The sequence below is a fragment of the Grus americana genome, chromosome 3 (assembly GCF_028858705.1).
Source record: "Grus americana isolate bGruAme1 chromosome 3, bGruAme1.mat, whole genome shotgun sequence".
NCBI classification, from domain to species: domain Eukaryota; kingdom Metazoa; phylum Chordata; class Aves; order Gruiformes; family Gruidae; genus Grus; species Grus americana.
This window is the reverse complement of record NC_072854.1, coordinates 26,156,253-26,173,621: the sequence shown is the minus strand read 5'-3', so window position 1 is coordinate 26,173,621 and position 17,369 is coordinate 26,156,253. Positions and strand designations below refer to the sequence as shown.

General features: G+C 39.9%; 1 protein-coding gene across 8 annotated transcripts in view; it reads left to right on the top strand.

Annotated features, from left to right (window-relative positions):
* The window catches only part of CILK1 (ciliogenesis associated kinase 1), a 28,643-nt gene that overhangs the window by 3,943 nt on the left and 7,331 nt on the right, over positions 1-17,369 (top strand). For 5 of the 8 annotated variants that reach the window (XM_054820354.1, XM_054820356.1, XM_054820353.1 and 2 more), the window contains exons 2-11: positions 1,625-1,883; positions 3,907-3,961; positions 5,480-5,601; positions 7,596-7,675; positions 10,006-10,138; positions 10,591-10,762; positions 11,321-11,488; positions 13,830-14,126; positions 16,247-16,437; positions 17,083-17,234. In XM_054820354.1, the coding sequence (XP_054676329.1) occupies positions 1,783-1,883; positions 3,907-3,961; positions 5,480-5,601; positions 7,596-7,675; positions 10,006-10,138; positions 10,591-10,762; positions 11,321-11,488; positions 13,830-14,126; positions 16,247-16,437; positions 17,083-17,234 (1,471 nt within the window). In that variant the 5' untranslated portion in view covers positions 1,625-1,782. The remainder of the gene's footprint in view (positions 1-1,624; positions 1,884-3,906; positions 3,962-5,479; positions 5,602-7,595; positions 7,676-10,005; positions 10,139-10,590; positions 10,763-11,320; positions 11,489-13,829; positions 14,127-16,246; positions 16,438-17,082; positions 17,235-17,369) is intronic. The other 3 variants (XR_008576362.1, XM_054820352.1, XM_054820359.1) reach the window with 3 other exon arrangements.

Below are 17,369 nucleotides of genomic sequence, written 5' to 3'. Positions count from 1 at the left end.
GCTGAAAAATCCACAAGTCCCATCTGTTTCGACTGGAAGTTACTGTGTAAAATTATGCACTTGGATACTAATAAATATTACATTTTCAGACTAGGAGACCATGCAAGGCTTTGTAGTTGTTTGAAATTTTCACCAACGATTTGAATAAATGCCCAGGAGCCAAGGCTTCTTAGTTGCCACCCGGTCATTGACCAGCTGGAGTAGCCAAAGCTTTTTAACCTGGGTGCAAAACAGTGTCTAAACATAGCTTTATGCTATGCAGGTGCGCAGCCTGAAAACCAGCCAAAAAGAAACTGATACTCCGAAGTGCCATTCTTACAAACAAGCCCTGTGTTCCTTGGTACATAGTGCAGAATCTGGGATTAGGTCTCTAAGGTACTCAGTCGTGATTCTGTATAGTAGTAATGTGTGGAGAGAAACAGGTACTGCTAGAGGCAATTCCTCCCACCTGTCTGAGACACTACCCAGTGCCTAAAATAGTTAGAGCAATGCTGTTTCTTTTTCATATATGATGTGTAAAATTGCCAAAAGGTGTATTAATATCATATTTCCCAATTTTTGTTTGTTTGTTCCTGTATCAGTATTAGTGGGACTAATAGGCTTAGAAGACTGAAAACAAAGGATCTTCTCAACATCTTGCATCTACAGGATTGTGGCTCTGCATTGATGTCAGTTCAGAGTTCAAGCAACATAATCCCATTACTTTTAAAATCATAATTTGGCTTTGTGAAATAAGACATGATGGAGGAGAGATTTAAGGCTACCAAAAAAAAAAAAAAGTGGAAATGTAATTTAAATGCAGGCTACAGAAGGCAAAAGTCACCAGCCATGACTATTGCTGTCCATTTAGAGTGGGAGAAAAACACAAGGCTGGGACCAAGCCCTCATGGCAGGGGAATTCTCTTTTATTCCAAATTTATGGTTAATATACATAAAATAGATCACATTTGTTCTAGACTAAAGTGTAGGAAATGCTAGCAACAATTAGTTTAAATGAAGAAATAAGATCTTTGTTTGCTTTATTATCCAGCATTCTGTTGTTATGCAGTGTCAGGACAAAAGGTCAAATAGATAACCTGATGTAGCCACTACTTCTAGAGACTGATTCTTGCTTAGGCCTACTGTAGTGAAATGCATCTGGTCTTATCTGACATGAATATAATATTCTTTCTCTGAAGACTTTGTCTAAGGGAATACATATGACTATATCTCTAGCATAGGACCTTATGGAAAGTCAGGAAATTGGTTTAACTGATGACAGTACAACTTGTAAGTTGGTGACTTACATGTCTGATAATTTGGCTAGAACAGATACCCTCCTATCTTACTGTAGTGCTTCATTTTTCTGATAGCAAGCTATTTGCTCCAAGCTATGAGACTTTATCCTCTGCTTTCAGTAATAGTTTCTTTCTCCCATTAGGGCTGCCTGCAAGCTTGCTGTAAAGTGCCTCTAGCTTTAGCATAAGAGTAGATTTGGGGAATGTACCCAGTTATATCCAGATACAGGCTGGCCCTTTCTGGTGAGAGACCAAGACAAGTGTTTGTATATAGCTTACAGGGAATCTGCAAACAAGCAATCTCAGAAGGGTACAGAAATCAAACCAATTGTGTTCTGTGCTTTCAGACCAAAGGCTAAGTCTTGAAAACATGATTCCTGCAACTGTTCACACTGTCCTGAGTGCTCTGTATTTATGCTGCCACAGAAAGAACTGGTTACACTCGGAGGAGAAACACAAGAAACACTAAGGACTGAAATGCGCTTGCAGCTAAAGTATCCTCATCATGAATAGGTACACAACTATCAGACAGCTTGGTGATGGGACCTACGGCTCCGTCCTCCTAGGGAGAAGCATTGAATCTGGAGAGCTAATAGCCATTAAAAAGTAAGTATTTTCATTTGTTATTTAGCAGTGGATGGTCCAGGTTTTTCCATTATATGGTCCGCATCACTTGGTCATGCTGGTTTGAGTACTTCACATTCCACACAACATTTGTATTTGGAGTTTTATTGGGGCAGCATGCAAAGCTCAAGTTCCTTGTATCCTCTAAAGCCCCAGCAGAAGATAAAAAGGGTGAGATATATAGGCTTATTGTAACAATGCTCTGCTAATATGTGTAGTCAAACATGTATTATATGTATTATTTAAGAGTATTCTGCAATGCTGCTTTGGAATCTGCAGCCCCTTTGCTGCTGCTTACATGGAACATATATTTCATGGTCTAATTTCCAGTGTATTTTTAATACTGCAGTGATAATTAACACAATGGATCTCATTGTCCATTATCTGTATTTTTATATGCTATTATGTATTGGTCTTTTCAGCTTCAGATTTTCTTAAAATTCCTTGAAAAATCCACTTGACTTTCTCTGCCACTTCAGCACTGACCTCAGTTTGTAAATGGCTTATTTGTCCTAGTTGTGGTAAGAGACAGCTGTAAAGCATTGCAGGCACCTTCCTGAAATACCGACCATGACCCAGGGACATACTTGTCAAAAGAGCTTTCAGTACAATGCTGTTTTGTATGAACAGTCAATAGCTGGCTTTAGCAACTTTCTACATGCTCTGTGCTGAGGATACTTTTCCTGTATCAAACCTTGCCAGAGGCACCCTTGATTTTAATTTTGTAGCATGGTAGGAACTCAAAAATTTCAGAACAAACCAGAAGATGGTACTCTCTTAGCTTACACATTAAGGCAAATTCAATATTAAGAACAGAAATAGTCTGCTGGCTGAATGCACAACACAGTAACTGTAAAAACACTGCTTAAACAACAACAACAAAATCTAGACCCCTTCACAAAATTAAAGGTTTGTAATTCTTAAACTATTATAATTGTAAGAGATTATTTCAAACTGGAAGCTTTCTACAATAATAAGTAATATTGAATTATTACAAAGTCTGACAAAGACTCAGATCTTCAACTCCCTCTGAAATCCAGACTCTAGGCAGTTGGGTATTTTTGTAAGTTTAATCTATGCTCTTGTGTGTGTGTGTGTACATGTGAGCCTTCATCCTGTTGATCCTAAAGCATAGAGTTAGGTGTGAAGGAACTGAGTCATAATCAAAATGCATATGAACAAATAGGACCATACATTACACACAAATACTATGTTCAGAGTTATATTCTGGCTTAGGAGAAAATGGATCTGTCATGCAGTTTGTTTCTGTTAGAGCAGAGTTGCTTATAAGCTTGAAAGGAAAGAGAATTTGAAAAGCAGTTGGTATAATAGATACAACTCGCAAGCAAGGGAGAAACATGGGGAGCAGTGGACACTGAAAAATGAAGAAGTACAACTCAGAGGGGAAAGGTATTGAAATTACAGAGAAATCAAAATATAGAGAAGAGGAGCAAGAAGAGTATGATAATATTGGAGACCAAGTGAAGTGATTTAATTTGGTCTTCATTAGATTTGTTTCAAAACTTAGTCTGAGTTGTTCATAACTGTCGTAACCCTTGTTCTTTTTACAATTAGACTGTACTCTACCACATTGTATACTGGAAAGAAAAATAGCATGCCTGACTTGTTGAAGGCTCTGAAATTTTGTTTCAAAACTTAGTCTGAGTTGTTCATAACTGTCATAACCCTTGTTCTTTTTACAATTAGACTGTACTCTACCACATTGTATACTGGAAAGAAAAATAGCATGCCTGACTTGTTGAAGGCTCTGAAATTTTTGTAGCAATATATATATACAAAAAAGGCAATCTTGTGTAATAGCAATGCTTTTAAATTCTATTACAGTGTACCTTATCTAGAGATGTAAAGTTTTTTGACAAAGGAGACAACACCTTATATTTTGATGAAAGAACTGAATTCTAAGATATAATGAGACTTACAGGTCTAGGATCAGCTGATGTTGACCATATATTAATTGTGGGTTTTTTCACCTCTACTATTGTAGGATGAAGAGAAAGTTTTATTCCTGGGAGGAATGCATGAACCTTCGAGAGGTTAAGGTACTTGTTTCTTTCAGTTAGACGATCCTTGTCACATTTTGGGGTAACATCAAATTCTTTCCACCCCTTTTATCAAAAACTTACCCCAACATGATCCATGGCATATGGCATTACAGTTCTGTTTCCTGGCTCTGCATTTGAATGGGGTGTCTGTAGTCTTATAAAAATTCTTATTAAAATTCTGTAGTCTTAGAAAAAATCATGTGGCTGTAGAGAGCTGCTTCCTTCTTGCAGTGAATGGTGAGTGAAAGAGCGAACTTACCTATCGCTAGACCTGGAGTGGATTGGCGTTTATTTTTCAGAGCTTGAGAACACGTGCCGTTTGCACAGCAGTAACCTTTGTACATGCAGTTGTTTCTGGGTAGCTGTTTGGGGCCAGACATTTAGCGTGAAATTCTGACACCAGCAAAGCTTTAGGGTATGTTCTAAGGTCCTCCCTTAATTTCTAGTCCTTGCTATCACTGTTGCAAACATATAGAAAACCTACGTTGCTTTTCTTACAGTACCACTTACTGGTACTGTGTTGCTACAGTAAGAATGAATGTAGAATACACTGAAAATCTAAAAAGAAGGGAGAATGAAGACCCCAGTATGCTGGTTTTGGCTGGAATAGAGTTAACTTTCTTCATAACAGCTTGTATGGGTCTGTGTTTTGGATTTGTTACCAAAACAGTGTGATAGCACAGGGATGTTTTAGTTTATTGCTAAGCAGTGCTTGCACAGCCTCAAGCCTTCTCTGTTTCTCATGCTTCCCCACCAGTGAGTAGGCTGAGGCTGGGCAAGAAGCTGGGAGGGGACGCAGCCAGGACAGCTGACCCCAACTGATCAAAGGGATATTCCATTCGACATTGCACTCAGCAGTAAAAGCTGGGGGAAGGAGGAGGAAAGGGAGACATTGGGAGTGATGGCATTTGTCTTCCCAAGCAACCATTACGCATGATGGAGCCCTGCTTTCCTGGAGATGACTGAACACCTGCCTGCTGATGGGAAGCAGTGAATGAATTCCTTGTTTTGTTTTGCTTGCACACTTGGCTTTTGCTTTACCTGTTAAACTGTCTTTATCTCAACCCACGAGTTTTCTCATTTTCTGCCCTTCTGATTCTCTCCCCTATCCCACTGTGGGGGATAAGCGAGCTCAGTTGCCCACCGGGTTTAATCCACAGTACCAAGGAAGAAGTTGCAGGGTTATATTTAGTTCTGAGTGTAACCTGAGTATTGTCAGTGCAGGTACAAGAAGAGTGTGAATTCTGCCAGTAGGAAGTTACTTACAGAGAAAATGCAATTGTTTTGGTGCCTATTGTGATGCCAGGTGGCTGGCTTTTGAATGACCAGCACATTAGTTGATATGTATACCGTACATGTATCTGGTAATACTTGGAGACCTGGTCTTTGTTCTCAGAGCCGTCTGATTATTTGAAGAATTTTTGAAGCCAAGTCTTCTGCATCAGTGAAATAATTTTTTTCTTTTTCATTAGAGTAAGACCCTTGTAAGATCCTGTTTGTATTTTCTCTTTCCAGTCTTTGAAGAAATTAAACCATGCCAATGTAGTAAAGCTGAAAGAAGTTATCAGGGAAAATGATCATCTGTATTTTGTGTTCGAATACATGAAGGAAAATCTTTATCAGTTAATGAAAGAAAGGTATGTAACAGCATCACCCATTCCTGATACAAATTAATTACTTGCATAATGTGCTTTTAACATCCGTGTTACTTTTCAAAGGACTTTGGATCATTTGTTTAGGCTTAGATCTCTACAGCTTAAAGCTGTGCGCTGCAGGAGGAGTTGTGAGTGTCTCCTTTGAGCACATCCCAAACAGTCTAGCAGGAGTTTCCAGATTACTTATATCCCAGATTAGCCTAGCGTATAAGTAGGGCACTCTTTTGAAAGTTAGTAACTGTGGACTTTTAATAGTCCTCGCGCTGAGGAGGCATTGAACCTAGAACTTTTGATTTCTAGGTAAGTACTCCAACCAGCAATGCTTTTTCTATTAGAGGGTGGTATTACCACTTCCTCTGTTATGGATTCCTCAAATAAATGAATAAATAAAAGGTGGTTGAGGTGGTCATAATGAGGGGTCAAATTCTGGAGTGGTTCTAGGAATTTATTTTTTTCCATGCAATTTGAACTGACATGTACAAAGTCTGTATATTTTATTTGTCAGCATTCTCAATAAAATCTGGCTTTTGATATTTGCTGGATTATTAATAAAGTCTTGATTTTAGCCTTTGGATCATGATAGCATCCTTCAGAGGATAATTTGGGGCAAAATAGCTCCTTGCTTTGAATTGTTCTGTGAGGAGGCTGTTTTCTCTCTATGGACCATAGAATCAGCCTGGGACATGACAGTAATCTTGCTTGATTTAACAAAGTAAGTTTATTGTTATATTATATCTCTGTGAATACTACATAAAATACCTTCTTAAGCGTAAAAATACTTACTGTGCATGCACAGGTGTAGAAGAACTTTAACTAAATTGTGCACATATATATGGATGCTGATTTTTTAATTATATGAAATGATGAACCTTGAGAAAATCATTCAAGTGCATAACATACAAACCAATTATCTGTACGGATTTCTTAGAAATGCTTGATATATCCTACCTCCTTGTGAAAACAAAGGGACAGATGTCTGTAAAAGCGTGCTGCACATCATATTCTTTACAGTTTAGCTAGGCCTTGGACTGGTTAGACATTGTATAAATCAAACCTTCAAGAATGTGATTTATTTGCTTAAGTCTTAGTTAAAATTGCCAGTCTTGCTGGAAGGGACTGTAGAGGAAATACGACTCTCTTTCTGCTGTAATTTAAAAAATAAGCAAATAAGAAGAGCTGACTCTAGTAGCTGATCTCACTGCTGAAATATGTGATGGTCAGGTTTTTTGAGAGGATTCAAGCTCAGGAAATTGAATAAGGCCCAGGCTGCCTTCTTCATTCACTGTTAGGCTCTTTCTGAATAAAATTGTCACTGATTTCCACCCCAACCCATCTCTGCTGTGTTTTGGCATGCACAGAGGCAGCTGGTACAGAGCTGTTTGATCAGAATCCTCTCTTGGTAAGAGGGGCTGTCATTAAACTGCCTGCCACGACTGAGCTTCTCACCTGAATATTATGAAAAGAACCTCTTGTTTTCAGTGGTAGCAGATATGATTGTTTTTTATCAGATAACAGAAGAGAAAGAAGTAGTACATCAGCTTTAGATAATAACAAAGGAAAGTCAAATGTATGACTTGTATATGCTTTAGAAGAGAGGCCAGATGAAACTGTGCATGAAAAGCACTAAGTTAACATGAACCCTTTTTGTCTTGAGGAGTGTGCCTGATGACCTATACATGCTGAAGTTTGTTCAGTCTGGCCAATTATTTTCTTTCTTTTCTTTTTTTCCCTTTTTTAATTCACTGTCCCACACAGTCTTAACATGATGTCACATAGTCTTAATATAATGTAGTATGGCAGTTCTGCAAATACTGTGTATATTTTATTGGAGAAATAAACTACATGAGAGTGCTTAAAATATATCTAGTATTTTTATTGTCATTGTTACCTTTTATCTTTGATTCATCAGATAGCATAAACTAATGTGTGAACTTAATAATTTATATTTATTTCTTACCTTTTCTTTTATCCCACAGAAACAAACTGTTTCCTGAGTCTACAGTTAGGAATATTATGTATCAGATCCTGCAGGGGCTTGCATTTATTCATAAGCATGGTAGGTTATGTTTTAGCTGTAAACATTTTGAGTTAGAGCAAGATAGTGTCTGTGTAAATTTTTTTAATGAGTACACTAACAGTTACATTGCTAACTTTAGTAAAGGGAGTGATCAAAAGAATGGCACTATATGAGAGATTTAGATTACTGAAAATATCCATATTTTATAGTTGCCTGGCATTTTAGTCTGGAGGTTTGCTTGGTTCCTTTTCTGTAGATTTTCTTTCTCAAACTGGCAGCTGGCCACTTTCTAAAACTCAACTGATGCTAATGGGCACACACATTTAGAAGCCCCCTGAGACTGAAAATAGAGGAAAAATTACTCTTTTCTCAAGGTACACACAGATAACCTGAATAAAACACACATTTTGTGCAAGATACACTTAAAGTAATAAAGTCTGAGTGACAAACAGCTTTCATTGCATGGCCTTCCAACTAATTTTTGCTATAATGATAAAAGCTAAAGCTGATGTACCAGCCAGTAGTAACAAGACCCACTTAACTAATAATAAAAAAAAAAGACTTCCTTACCATGTTTTGCTGCCCTCTGCAATTCTGCCAGCTAAATACACTGTAGTGTATGTTGTTGGTCAGCTCTTGGGGTTATCAGAAGAGAATTAGTGTTAGTGGCCAAACTCCTGGAAGTGAAAGGCTTGTAGAACCAGCGTTTCAGATCACTTGAAGAACACGTTTAATTATGTTTTGCCAAACACTTTCAAGCTAATGGCTTTATTCTCTATTCTGATGGGGCTTGGATACACTTCTGAAACCAACCTAGAAATTCCTCTCTGTTCTAGTGAGATACAAAATATTTAAAAACAGAAAAATAATACTACTTATATGCAAAAATTTAAGCCAAATTATCAAATGGATCACAACCTTTCAGAATACCTTTTACTGCTATTTAACTTACTATATAGCTATAAAGAATGAACAATTTTGTGTCAAAGCTGTCTTATTCACTGGCCTGCTACACACTAGGCTGCTATTGCAAATCCATAGTTAAAAAGATGTGGAAATTCATGGCAAGCCTCACAGCATGGTCTTGATGGTCTTGTGGCTGGCAGTGTAGGACTGGGTATCCCAAGATTCTCTCTGCAACAGTTTTGGAAAAATCACAAGAACTTTTTTCCCTTTCTTTATTTCTCTATTCTGCTCCTGTATGGCATAGAAATGCTTGTCAAGTAAACTTTTTATGTTCTTTGTCCATCCAAACCCTAAGCTTCTTTTCATATTTAAGTACACAATTGATTGCTCTTTTTACAAGTTTACCATGAAATAAAATGCCTCAAAAGCATTTTGGTTGTGCATTGCATGTCTGTGCAGCAAAATACAGAAGCGATTGTACTAAATGCTAAAAGGAACCGTGATTGCTCCGTCTGGTACCTTCCATAAAGAGGCAGTAGTTGAAGCTGGCACCAGAACATCTTAATATCCCTAGGAAGGACATAATCTGCTGGTTGGTAAAAAACTACAGCACTATGCCTTCAATGGTGTCATGCATTAATCTAGCAAACAAAAGTCAGTATCATTATACTGGACAATGTAGGCACAGCCTATGTGAATGTGTGGGAGCATATTCAAGGCCATGGAAAAAACCAAAGCATATTGGAAGGTCTCTGAAAGGGAGGTGCTACAGACGGAGCTGTATATGGGAAGCAGTGGTCTCAGATGCCTACAAGAAAGAAGCATAAGGACAAGTTTTTCAGACTAAGGGTGTAAGCAAATTTCAGAGACAGTAGTCAGTGATATTCTAGCCCTCTTCTCTCATTTGTATCGAAAGCACTCTTGCCAAATGCTTATTTGTGATCAGGTTTTGCTGAATGCAGAGTGCACTAAAAAGAAATATGCTGAGGTCGTCTGTCTGATGGGACAATGAGTAACTGAGTGCTTGCAGGTTATTATGTTCTCAGATTTAAAAAGAAGTTTCCAAGTGCAGAAAAATTACTTCATATTTTAATTTGTATTCTGTTTAAAAGAACTTTTGAAGTGTCTGATGTCTTCATTGCACAGTTTCCAAGACAATTAGAATTAAACTAACATTAAAATGGTGTATTTTTTTTTTATGTTAAAGAATTGTTACTTGAAAGGGAGGTATCTGACCGAAAGCTCTGAATTGTTATAATATAGTCAACTTGTGTATGCTATTCTTCACAGTCTGACTGAACAACCATTATACTGACTAGCTCTGTTGATCACATAAAACTTTGAACTCTGGTGCTATTCAAGCTTCAGCAATAAGAACTAAAGCAAAACAATGCAGGTGGAAAATAAAGGCTACAGCTGGGAGTGGCACTGCAATGCACATCAATATTTCATTTGAATTTTAGGATTCTTTCATAGAGACTTGAAACCTGAAAACCTCCTTTGCATGGGACCAGAACTTGTGAAAATAGCAGACTTTGGCTTAGCCCGAGAAATCCGATCTAGACCTCCTTACACCGATTATGTATCTACAAGATGGTAAGTGCTGGTATTTGCCTACATTGTGTGAAACTTCTAATCAAGCCTTTAAAGAAGTAAAATATTACATTTGTGCTGAATATAATACCACTTTTGATGCCTCCTCTTTATGAAACTTTTATTTAAGCTTGGCATAATTTGAAAAGCTTCAGTTAGTGCAAGACAGTTTACAGATGGCAGCAGCACAGGAACAAAGAGGGAGCCTGATAAGGCAGGTTGGATGTGCTGGGATTGCTGCATGTCAGGAAGGCATAAAAGAGCTTGCAAGAGCTTATGTAGGTTTTAATTCTTCATTCTAGAAAAAAATGAAGTCTTACGTGTAGGATAGGAGAGGATAGGAGCTTTTTAAGGGATGTTTGCTCCTAACAGCAAAGAATGAAAAGCTGAATGGTTTTGTGTATGTCTGTTTGAATTGTGGGTTTTGTTTCTTTTTCTTTTTTTCTCTCTTACAGGTACAGGGCTCCTGAAGTCCTTCTGAGATCCACCAGCTATAGTTCTCCAATAGATATTTGGGCTGTTGGTTGTATAATGGCAGAAGTTTACACACTGAGGCCTCTCTTCCCAGGCGCCAGTGAAATTGATACTATATTCAAAATTTGTCAGGTGTTGGGGACACCAAAGAAGGTAGCTAGAGGAACATTCCACACTGCAATACTACTAGAGGTGTTCTACAATACAGAATAGCACAACAGCAGTAAGCATAATCAATTTTCACGCTTACTGCTATTGTATGGTATTGATCTCAGATACAGTAAACTAAATTAAAACTTATTTTCTGTGAAATAAGCATTATGTAATTATGCTGTAAAATCTGGCATTTAGAGGAGGAGAAATAGACCCCTAAACAGCAAGTAAAGTAATTAGACTGTTATTTCATTAGGTGGAAATTTCATTTTCTCTTGCATATTGTGTATAAACCTATGGTTTAAGAGGCTAGAAATTGGAATCATGGCAAGACTCTTATCTCCTTATTCCATTTATGTCTTTGACTTGGTCGGATGTAAAGCAAGATTTACCTCTCACCGGAGGTTTGAGGTGAAAATTTCTGGTGAAATCTTAAATATAGTCTAGAGTAAGCTGTACACACTCTATTACTGATAGAAGAATATATGCTAGTATACTTAGGCACTATGATATTTTACAGCTGAACTTTCTTTGTGATTGGAAATCTCACTCTTCCAGAACGACTGGCCTGAAGGCTACCAACTTTCAGCCTCCATGAATTTTCGCTGGCCTCAGTGCGTACCTAACAACCTAAAAACCCTCATACCTAATGCTAGCAGTGAAGCGGTGCAGCTCATGAGAGACATGCTGCAGTGGGACCCCAAAAAGCGGCCAACAGCTAGTCAGGTTTGGTTTTGTTTTCTTTTTCTCACATCTGCATATGACGCTTCCTTTCACTGCAAGACACCTTTTATAGACAGTCATTTAACAGTTGGTCAGGGGTGCAGTTCTTAGAAGGCAGAAGAGCGGAAGCCAAGAACAATTTGCAGAACAAAGGGGAGTAATTAAGAGAGCATAATCAACCTTTTGCATGTAACATGAGCTGCAGTGGGTGTGTGCTCAATGATCAAATGTGTGACTGCAGTGTGTATTAAGTACACCTGAATTAAGTATAATCCAGTCATTGCGTGTAGCAGCAGAATGAAGGTAGGACATATGGTGAAGGCTGTGATGTCGTTCTTTCTGGTCCAGCCCTCCTGCCCTTAGCAACCTGTGCCAGTGCTGAGTCACCCTCACAGTAAAACCGTGTTTCCTGATGTTCAGAGGGAACCTCCTGTGTTTCTGTTTGTGCCCATTGCCTCGGGTCCTGTCACTGGACACCACTGAAAAGAGCCTTGCTCCATCTTCTTTGCACCTTCCCTTTGGGTATTTGCATACTGTGATGATTCCCCTGAACCTTCTCTTCTCCCGGCTGAATAGTCCCAGGTCTTTTAGTCTTTCCTAATATGTGAGGTGCTTCAGTCCCTTAATCATATTTGTGGCCCTTTGCTGGACTGTCTCCATTATGTGCGTCTCTCTCTTCTGCTGGGGAGCCCAAGACTGGACACAGCACTCCAGATGTGGCCTCACCAGTGCTGAGCAGAGAGGGAGGTCACTGCCCTCAACCTGCTGGCATCACTCCTGCTCATGCTGCCCAGGATACCGTCAGTCTTATTTGCAGCAAGGACATATTGGTAGCTCACGTTCAACTTGGTGTCTGCCAGGTCCTTTTCTGCAAAGCTGCTTTCCAGGTGGTTGACCCCAGCATGTACTGGTGCACAGGGTTGTTCCTCCCCAGGTGCAGGACTCAGTATTTCCCCTTGCTGAACTTGAAGTTCCTGTCAGCCCATTTCTCCAGCCTGTTGAGCTCCCTCTGGATGGCAGCACAACCTTGTGGCATATTAGCCACTCCTTCCAGTTTTGTGTCATGAGCAAACTTGCTGAGGGTGCACTCTGCACCACCATCAACACCTTTAATGGAGATGTTGAACGGTATTTGCCCCAATATTGACCTCTGGGGTATACTGATACCTACTGGCCTCCAACCAGACTTTGTTCCACTGATCACCACCCTCTGGGCCTGGTCATTTGGCCAGCTTTCAGTCCACCTCACTGTCTGCTCATCCAGCCCAGTGTTGCCTGGATAAGGCTAGCTTATGCAAGGCAGTTTGCAGGGCAGTCTCTGCTCAGTTGCACTGTAGCTATGTCCCTGCATCCTGTATGTAAGCATAGCCCAAGTCATCGGTATTGCACATAAAATTGTCCAGTTGATGTTGATGTTAGCCACTGATTTCAGATACCAGTACTGTAGTGGTAGTACCCAACTAACGACATGAGCAGGGCACCTTTTGAAAAACAGATGTGATTCTGGGTTCAAATCTGACTGGATCTCAATAGGACCATAGTTGAAACTTTACGATTATATCAGACATTCAGTAAAAATTGTAATGAAAAGCTTTAAAGCTAATTAAAGCATTTAAGAAGTAAAATAGATGAAGAACTCTCAAAGGTAATGAAAAGCAAAAAATACTTACTATAACTTGGTATTAACAAATGTTTTACAGTAAAGTACAAATATTGTGAGGAGTCTGAACTTTTAGAAGTTTTTTGCAGTGAGAGGCCTTTTGGGAAGGGAAGATGAGTATACTTGAAACAGCAAGTTGGACAGATATGAATTGCCTTTACTGACAACTCCTTAACTACTTGTAAGGCAGGATAAAGCTATTTTTACCAACATGTCTTCCAAAAAAGAGAGGGGCTAATTTTCATAAGCATTCTATTTCTTTCACTTGATTCAGTCTTGGAACTGGAGAATGGAAGAGATGGAACGTCTCTGGGGTCATCCAGGTCTTGATGGTGGAATCTGTGATGACACGTGTGTGTGTGTTTGCACATGTGAAGAGACAGCACATAATGAGACATGCCTCTAGGTGCCAGATACCTGGTTAAGTACCTTACTTCTGCACAGCCTTTTCCTTTTAGTGCAAGTCCACAGAGGATTTGATAACTTGGTATCTGTTGAAACTTTTCTACTATTGCAACATTATTCTGAAGTGGATTGTGCTCACTAAAATCTAGTGTTGAGACATGGGTCTTCTGTTTCCACCCCAGAAAAAAGGAAATTAAGTTTGTACCACCACATAGGGCTAGGGTAAGTTAAAAACTTAGGTTTCCTAAGTTGGATCCTAACGTCTTCATTATGTTTTAGGCACTTCGATATCCGTACTTCCGGGTTGGGCATGCCCTGGGTGTTCAGGAACTGGGAAAACAGAAGGAACTGCATAATAAATCGTCTCTGCATATTAAGCCTGTCCCTCCAGCACAACCCGCTCCGAAACCTCACGCCCGCATTTTGTCAAGGCCTTTTCAACAGAGCCAGTCTTCTCAGCACTTGGTGTACCCATATAAGACAGACAACTCTGGGGCTGAGCACAGTAACTATTTACAGGAGGACAAGTCTAACCAGGTTCTTCTGCCTGCAATTCACAATAAGGTTCCTCAGCAGGTAAAGATCCATCTACCGTAAGATATGATTCCTGATACACTGCCTGATTTTTTCTTAATTGTGTTTCTTTTTCTTGTTGTCTTTCAAGGATCTTATACTTTACTAAAAGGACAGGAAATGGGAATAAAGAATAGTTATAACTTTCTGCTATAAACTGGAAGTTGCTCTGTTGAAATCTAAATCCAATTGCTATAAAATAAGCAAGTTGATTTCTCATTTTAAAGCCATTTTATGCTTCCCTTTAAGCACCACTTAAAGGATGACACTGTGATTTCATGTGAATAAAAAGGATGTACAGTGGTCAGAATATTAATGGGATTGATGCAGAATATTAATGGGATTGATGCCAGACAGAAAAATATTAAGCTAAATAGTATGGAAATGAGAGGGAGGGGGGCTATTCCCTTCATCCATTTAAGACATCCAATTTATGTGACTGAGAATAATAGTCCCTTTGGGCTTCTATACTGGCCACGGAAAACATCAAATTTTTCTTCAATGTCCAAGTGGAGACTAGTGATGAGTGGTGTTTCTCAGGGGTTGGTATTGGGACCAGCGCTGTTTAACATCTTTGTCAGCAACATGGATAATGGGATTGAGTGCATCCTCAGCAAGTTTACCGATGACACCAAGCTGTGTGGTGCGGTCGACACACTGGAGGGAAGGGATGCCATCCAGAGGGACATTGACAGGCTTGAAAGGTGGGTCCGTGCGAACCTCATGAAGTTCAGCAAGGCCAAGTGCAAGGTCCTGTACATGGGTTGGGGCAATCCCCAGCGCAACTACAGGCTGGGCAGAGAATGGATTGAGAGCAGCCCTGGGGAGAAGGACTTGGGGGTATTGATTGATGAGAAGCTCAACATGAGCCAGCAGTGTGCGCTTGCAGCCCAGAAAGCCAACCGTGTCCTGCATGGGCTGCATCAAAAGTGTGACCAGCAGGTCGAGGGAGGTGATCCTGCCCCTCTACTCCGCTCTTGTGAGACCCCACCTGGAGTACTGCATCCAGCTCTGGGGACCCCAACTTAAGAAGAACGTGGACCTGTTAGAGCGAGTCCAGAGGAGGGCCACAAAGCTGATCAGAGGGCTGGAGCACCTCTCCTATGAAGACAGGCTGAGAGAGTTGGGATTGTTCAGCCTGGAGAAGAGAAGGCTCCGAGGAGACCTTATAGCAGCCATCCAGTACCTGAAGGGGCCTACAAGAAAGCTGGTGAGGGACTGTTTATCAGGGAGTGTAGTGACAGGACAAGGGGTAATGGCTTTAAACTGAAGGAGGGTGGACTTAGTTTAGATGTAAGGAAGAAATTCTTTACTGTGAGGGTGGTGAGGTACTGGAACAGGTTGCCCAGAGAGGTTGTGGATGCCCCCTCCCTGGAAGTGTTCAAGGCCAGGTTGGATGGGGCTTTGGGCAACGTGGTCTAGTGGAGGGTGTCCCTGCCCATGGCAGGGTGGTTGGAACTAGGTGATCTTTGAGGTCCCTTCCAACCCCAACCATTTTATGATTCTATGATTCTTTCAGCATTAGAACCTACCATTTCTGTTGACTGTACAAGGAAACTGGATTCATAAGATCAATGACGAGATCAGACAGTGTGAATACTGCTGCTACGAGATTGGTATTAAGTAGGATCTGTACTGGCCATATACAGAGTCACACGAGGTTGAAGTGTACTGATGAGCTTAAATGGCTGAAGAGACACAAATTTGTACCTGTACTGTCCCACAAGAAAAATACATTTTATAAATGTCTAGGCACAGGCTTGTGGAAACATGAACATGCATGCAGTTTCGTACTCCCAAGATGGGTCAAGAAATAGAAATTGACCCTGAACTAGTTGGTTGGGAGGTGTATAGTGAAATATAGAATTGGAATTGAGACCCTAGAAATTTATTCTTCTGTCAGTGTAAGATACTTTATTACAGGATGAAATGCAGAAGATACTTAGTAATGTCTACAGACTACAGTTGGTGTTCTCAGCAAGTTTAATGAAAGATTAGGATTCTGTTTTTACAGCTCTACTACCACTGTTACTCTTTGAGGCAGGAAAAACAGTCCTTTTGGTCCTGTCACCCGGTTTATGGTGTAAGTGTGTGGGTTTGTTTCTTTTCAATCTTTATAACAGAAAACATCTGCTGGGACTGAGAATATAAATGGTGAACTTAAACCAAAAACTAGACGAAGATGGGGACATCTTGCTAGAACAGTGAAGAGTTCTGAAGACTGGGATGACTTGGAAGACCTTGATTTCAGCTCTTCCATCACGAGGGTGGACTTGAAAAACAAGAAGAGGCAGAGTGATGAAACTCTTTGTAGGTAGGTTGGTTTCTTTTATGTCCATGTGCTATTTGTTCTTATTTCCTTAAGCTTCGCCTCTTTTTTTGTAATGTTGCTCTTTTTGCTTTCTATGGATCTAGAAAGATATATCCAGGCCGGTAAAGGACATGCAGCTTGTCTCTCTCCTGCTTTGTCTTGGCTGCTTGTTGAATGCAGACCTTTGAATTGCAACACGTTGTTCGATGGACAGTGCACCTTTCTATACAATTCCTTGTTCATTTTTCTGCACTGAAAATGATGCTTAGCTTAAGTCTTTCCAAGTTAATCTTTGAATATATAGTTTCTGTTTTACATATGAACTATTTTGATATATTCCACACATATAAACTGTTTTGGGTGACTATAAGCTGCCGTTTCCATGGATCATACACAGTAGAGAAAAACTTATTGAGTGATTTGTAACTTTAAAAGCAATATAAAAGGGAACTAGAACCACAGATCTGATTTTCAGGGGCACTTGCATGGCTTCAGGGTGAAAATACTCCCTGTTGTCTGTGTATTTATGCCGTAGAAAAGATAGTATGAGGAAACAATTTCTGGAGGTGGGATGGAGATGAGAAGGCCAACTGTGGATAAACACATGCTGTAAGAATTGGACTAAGTGTAGCAATTTTTGGGTTATAGATTTGAAAGCATTTTGGACCTGAAGCCTTCAGATGCTGTAGGCTCTGGCAGCAGTGCACCTTCCCATCCGACCTTTCCACGGCAGGACACTCCCACATTGCGAGTTTCTGCAGCAAAGCAACACTACTTGAGACATTCTAGGTATCTACCTGGTTAGTAAAAAATGCTTCTTTTTCTTCTTGTAATTCCCACAGCAGTATGAAATAGTTATTGGTACATTAGGCTTTGAGCTTGCGGAGGAGGTCTACTGCTTAAAGAAAATGAGGAGAGCAAGAGCTTTGCTAATG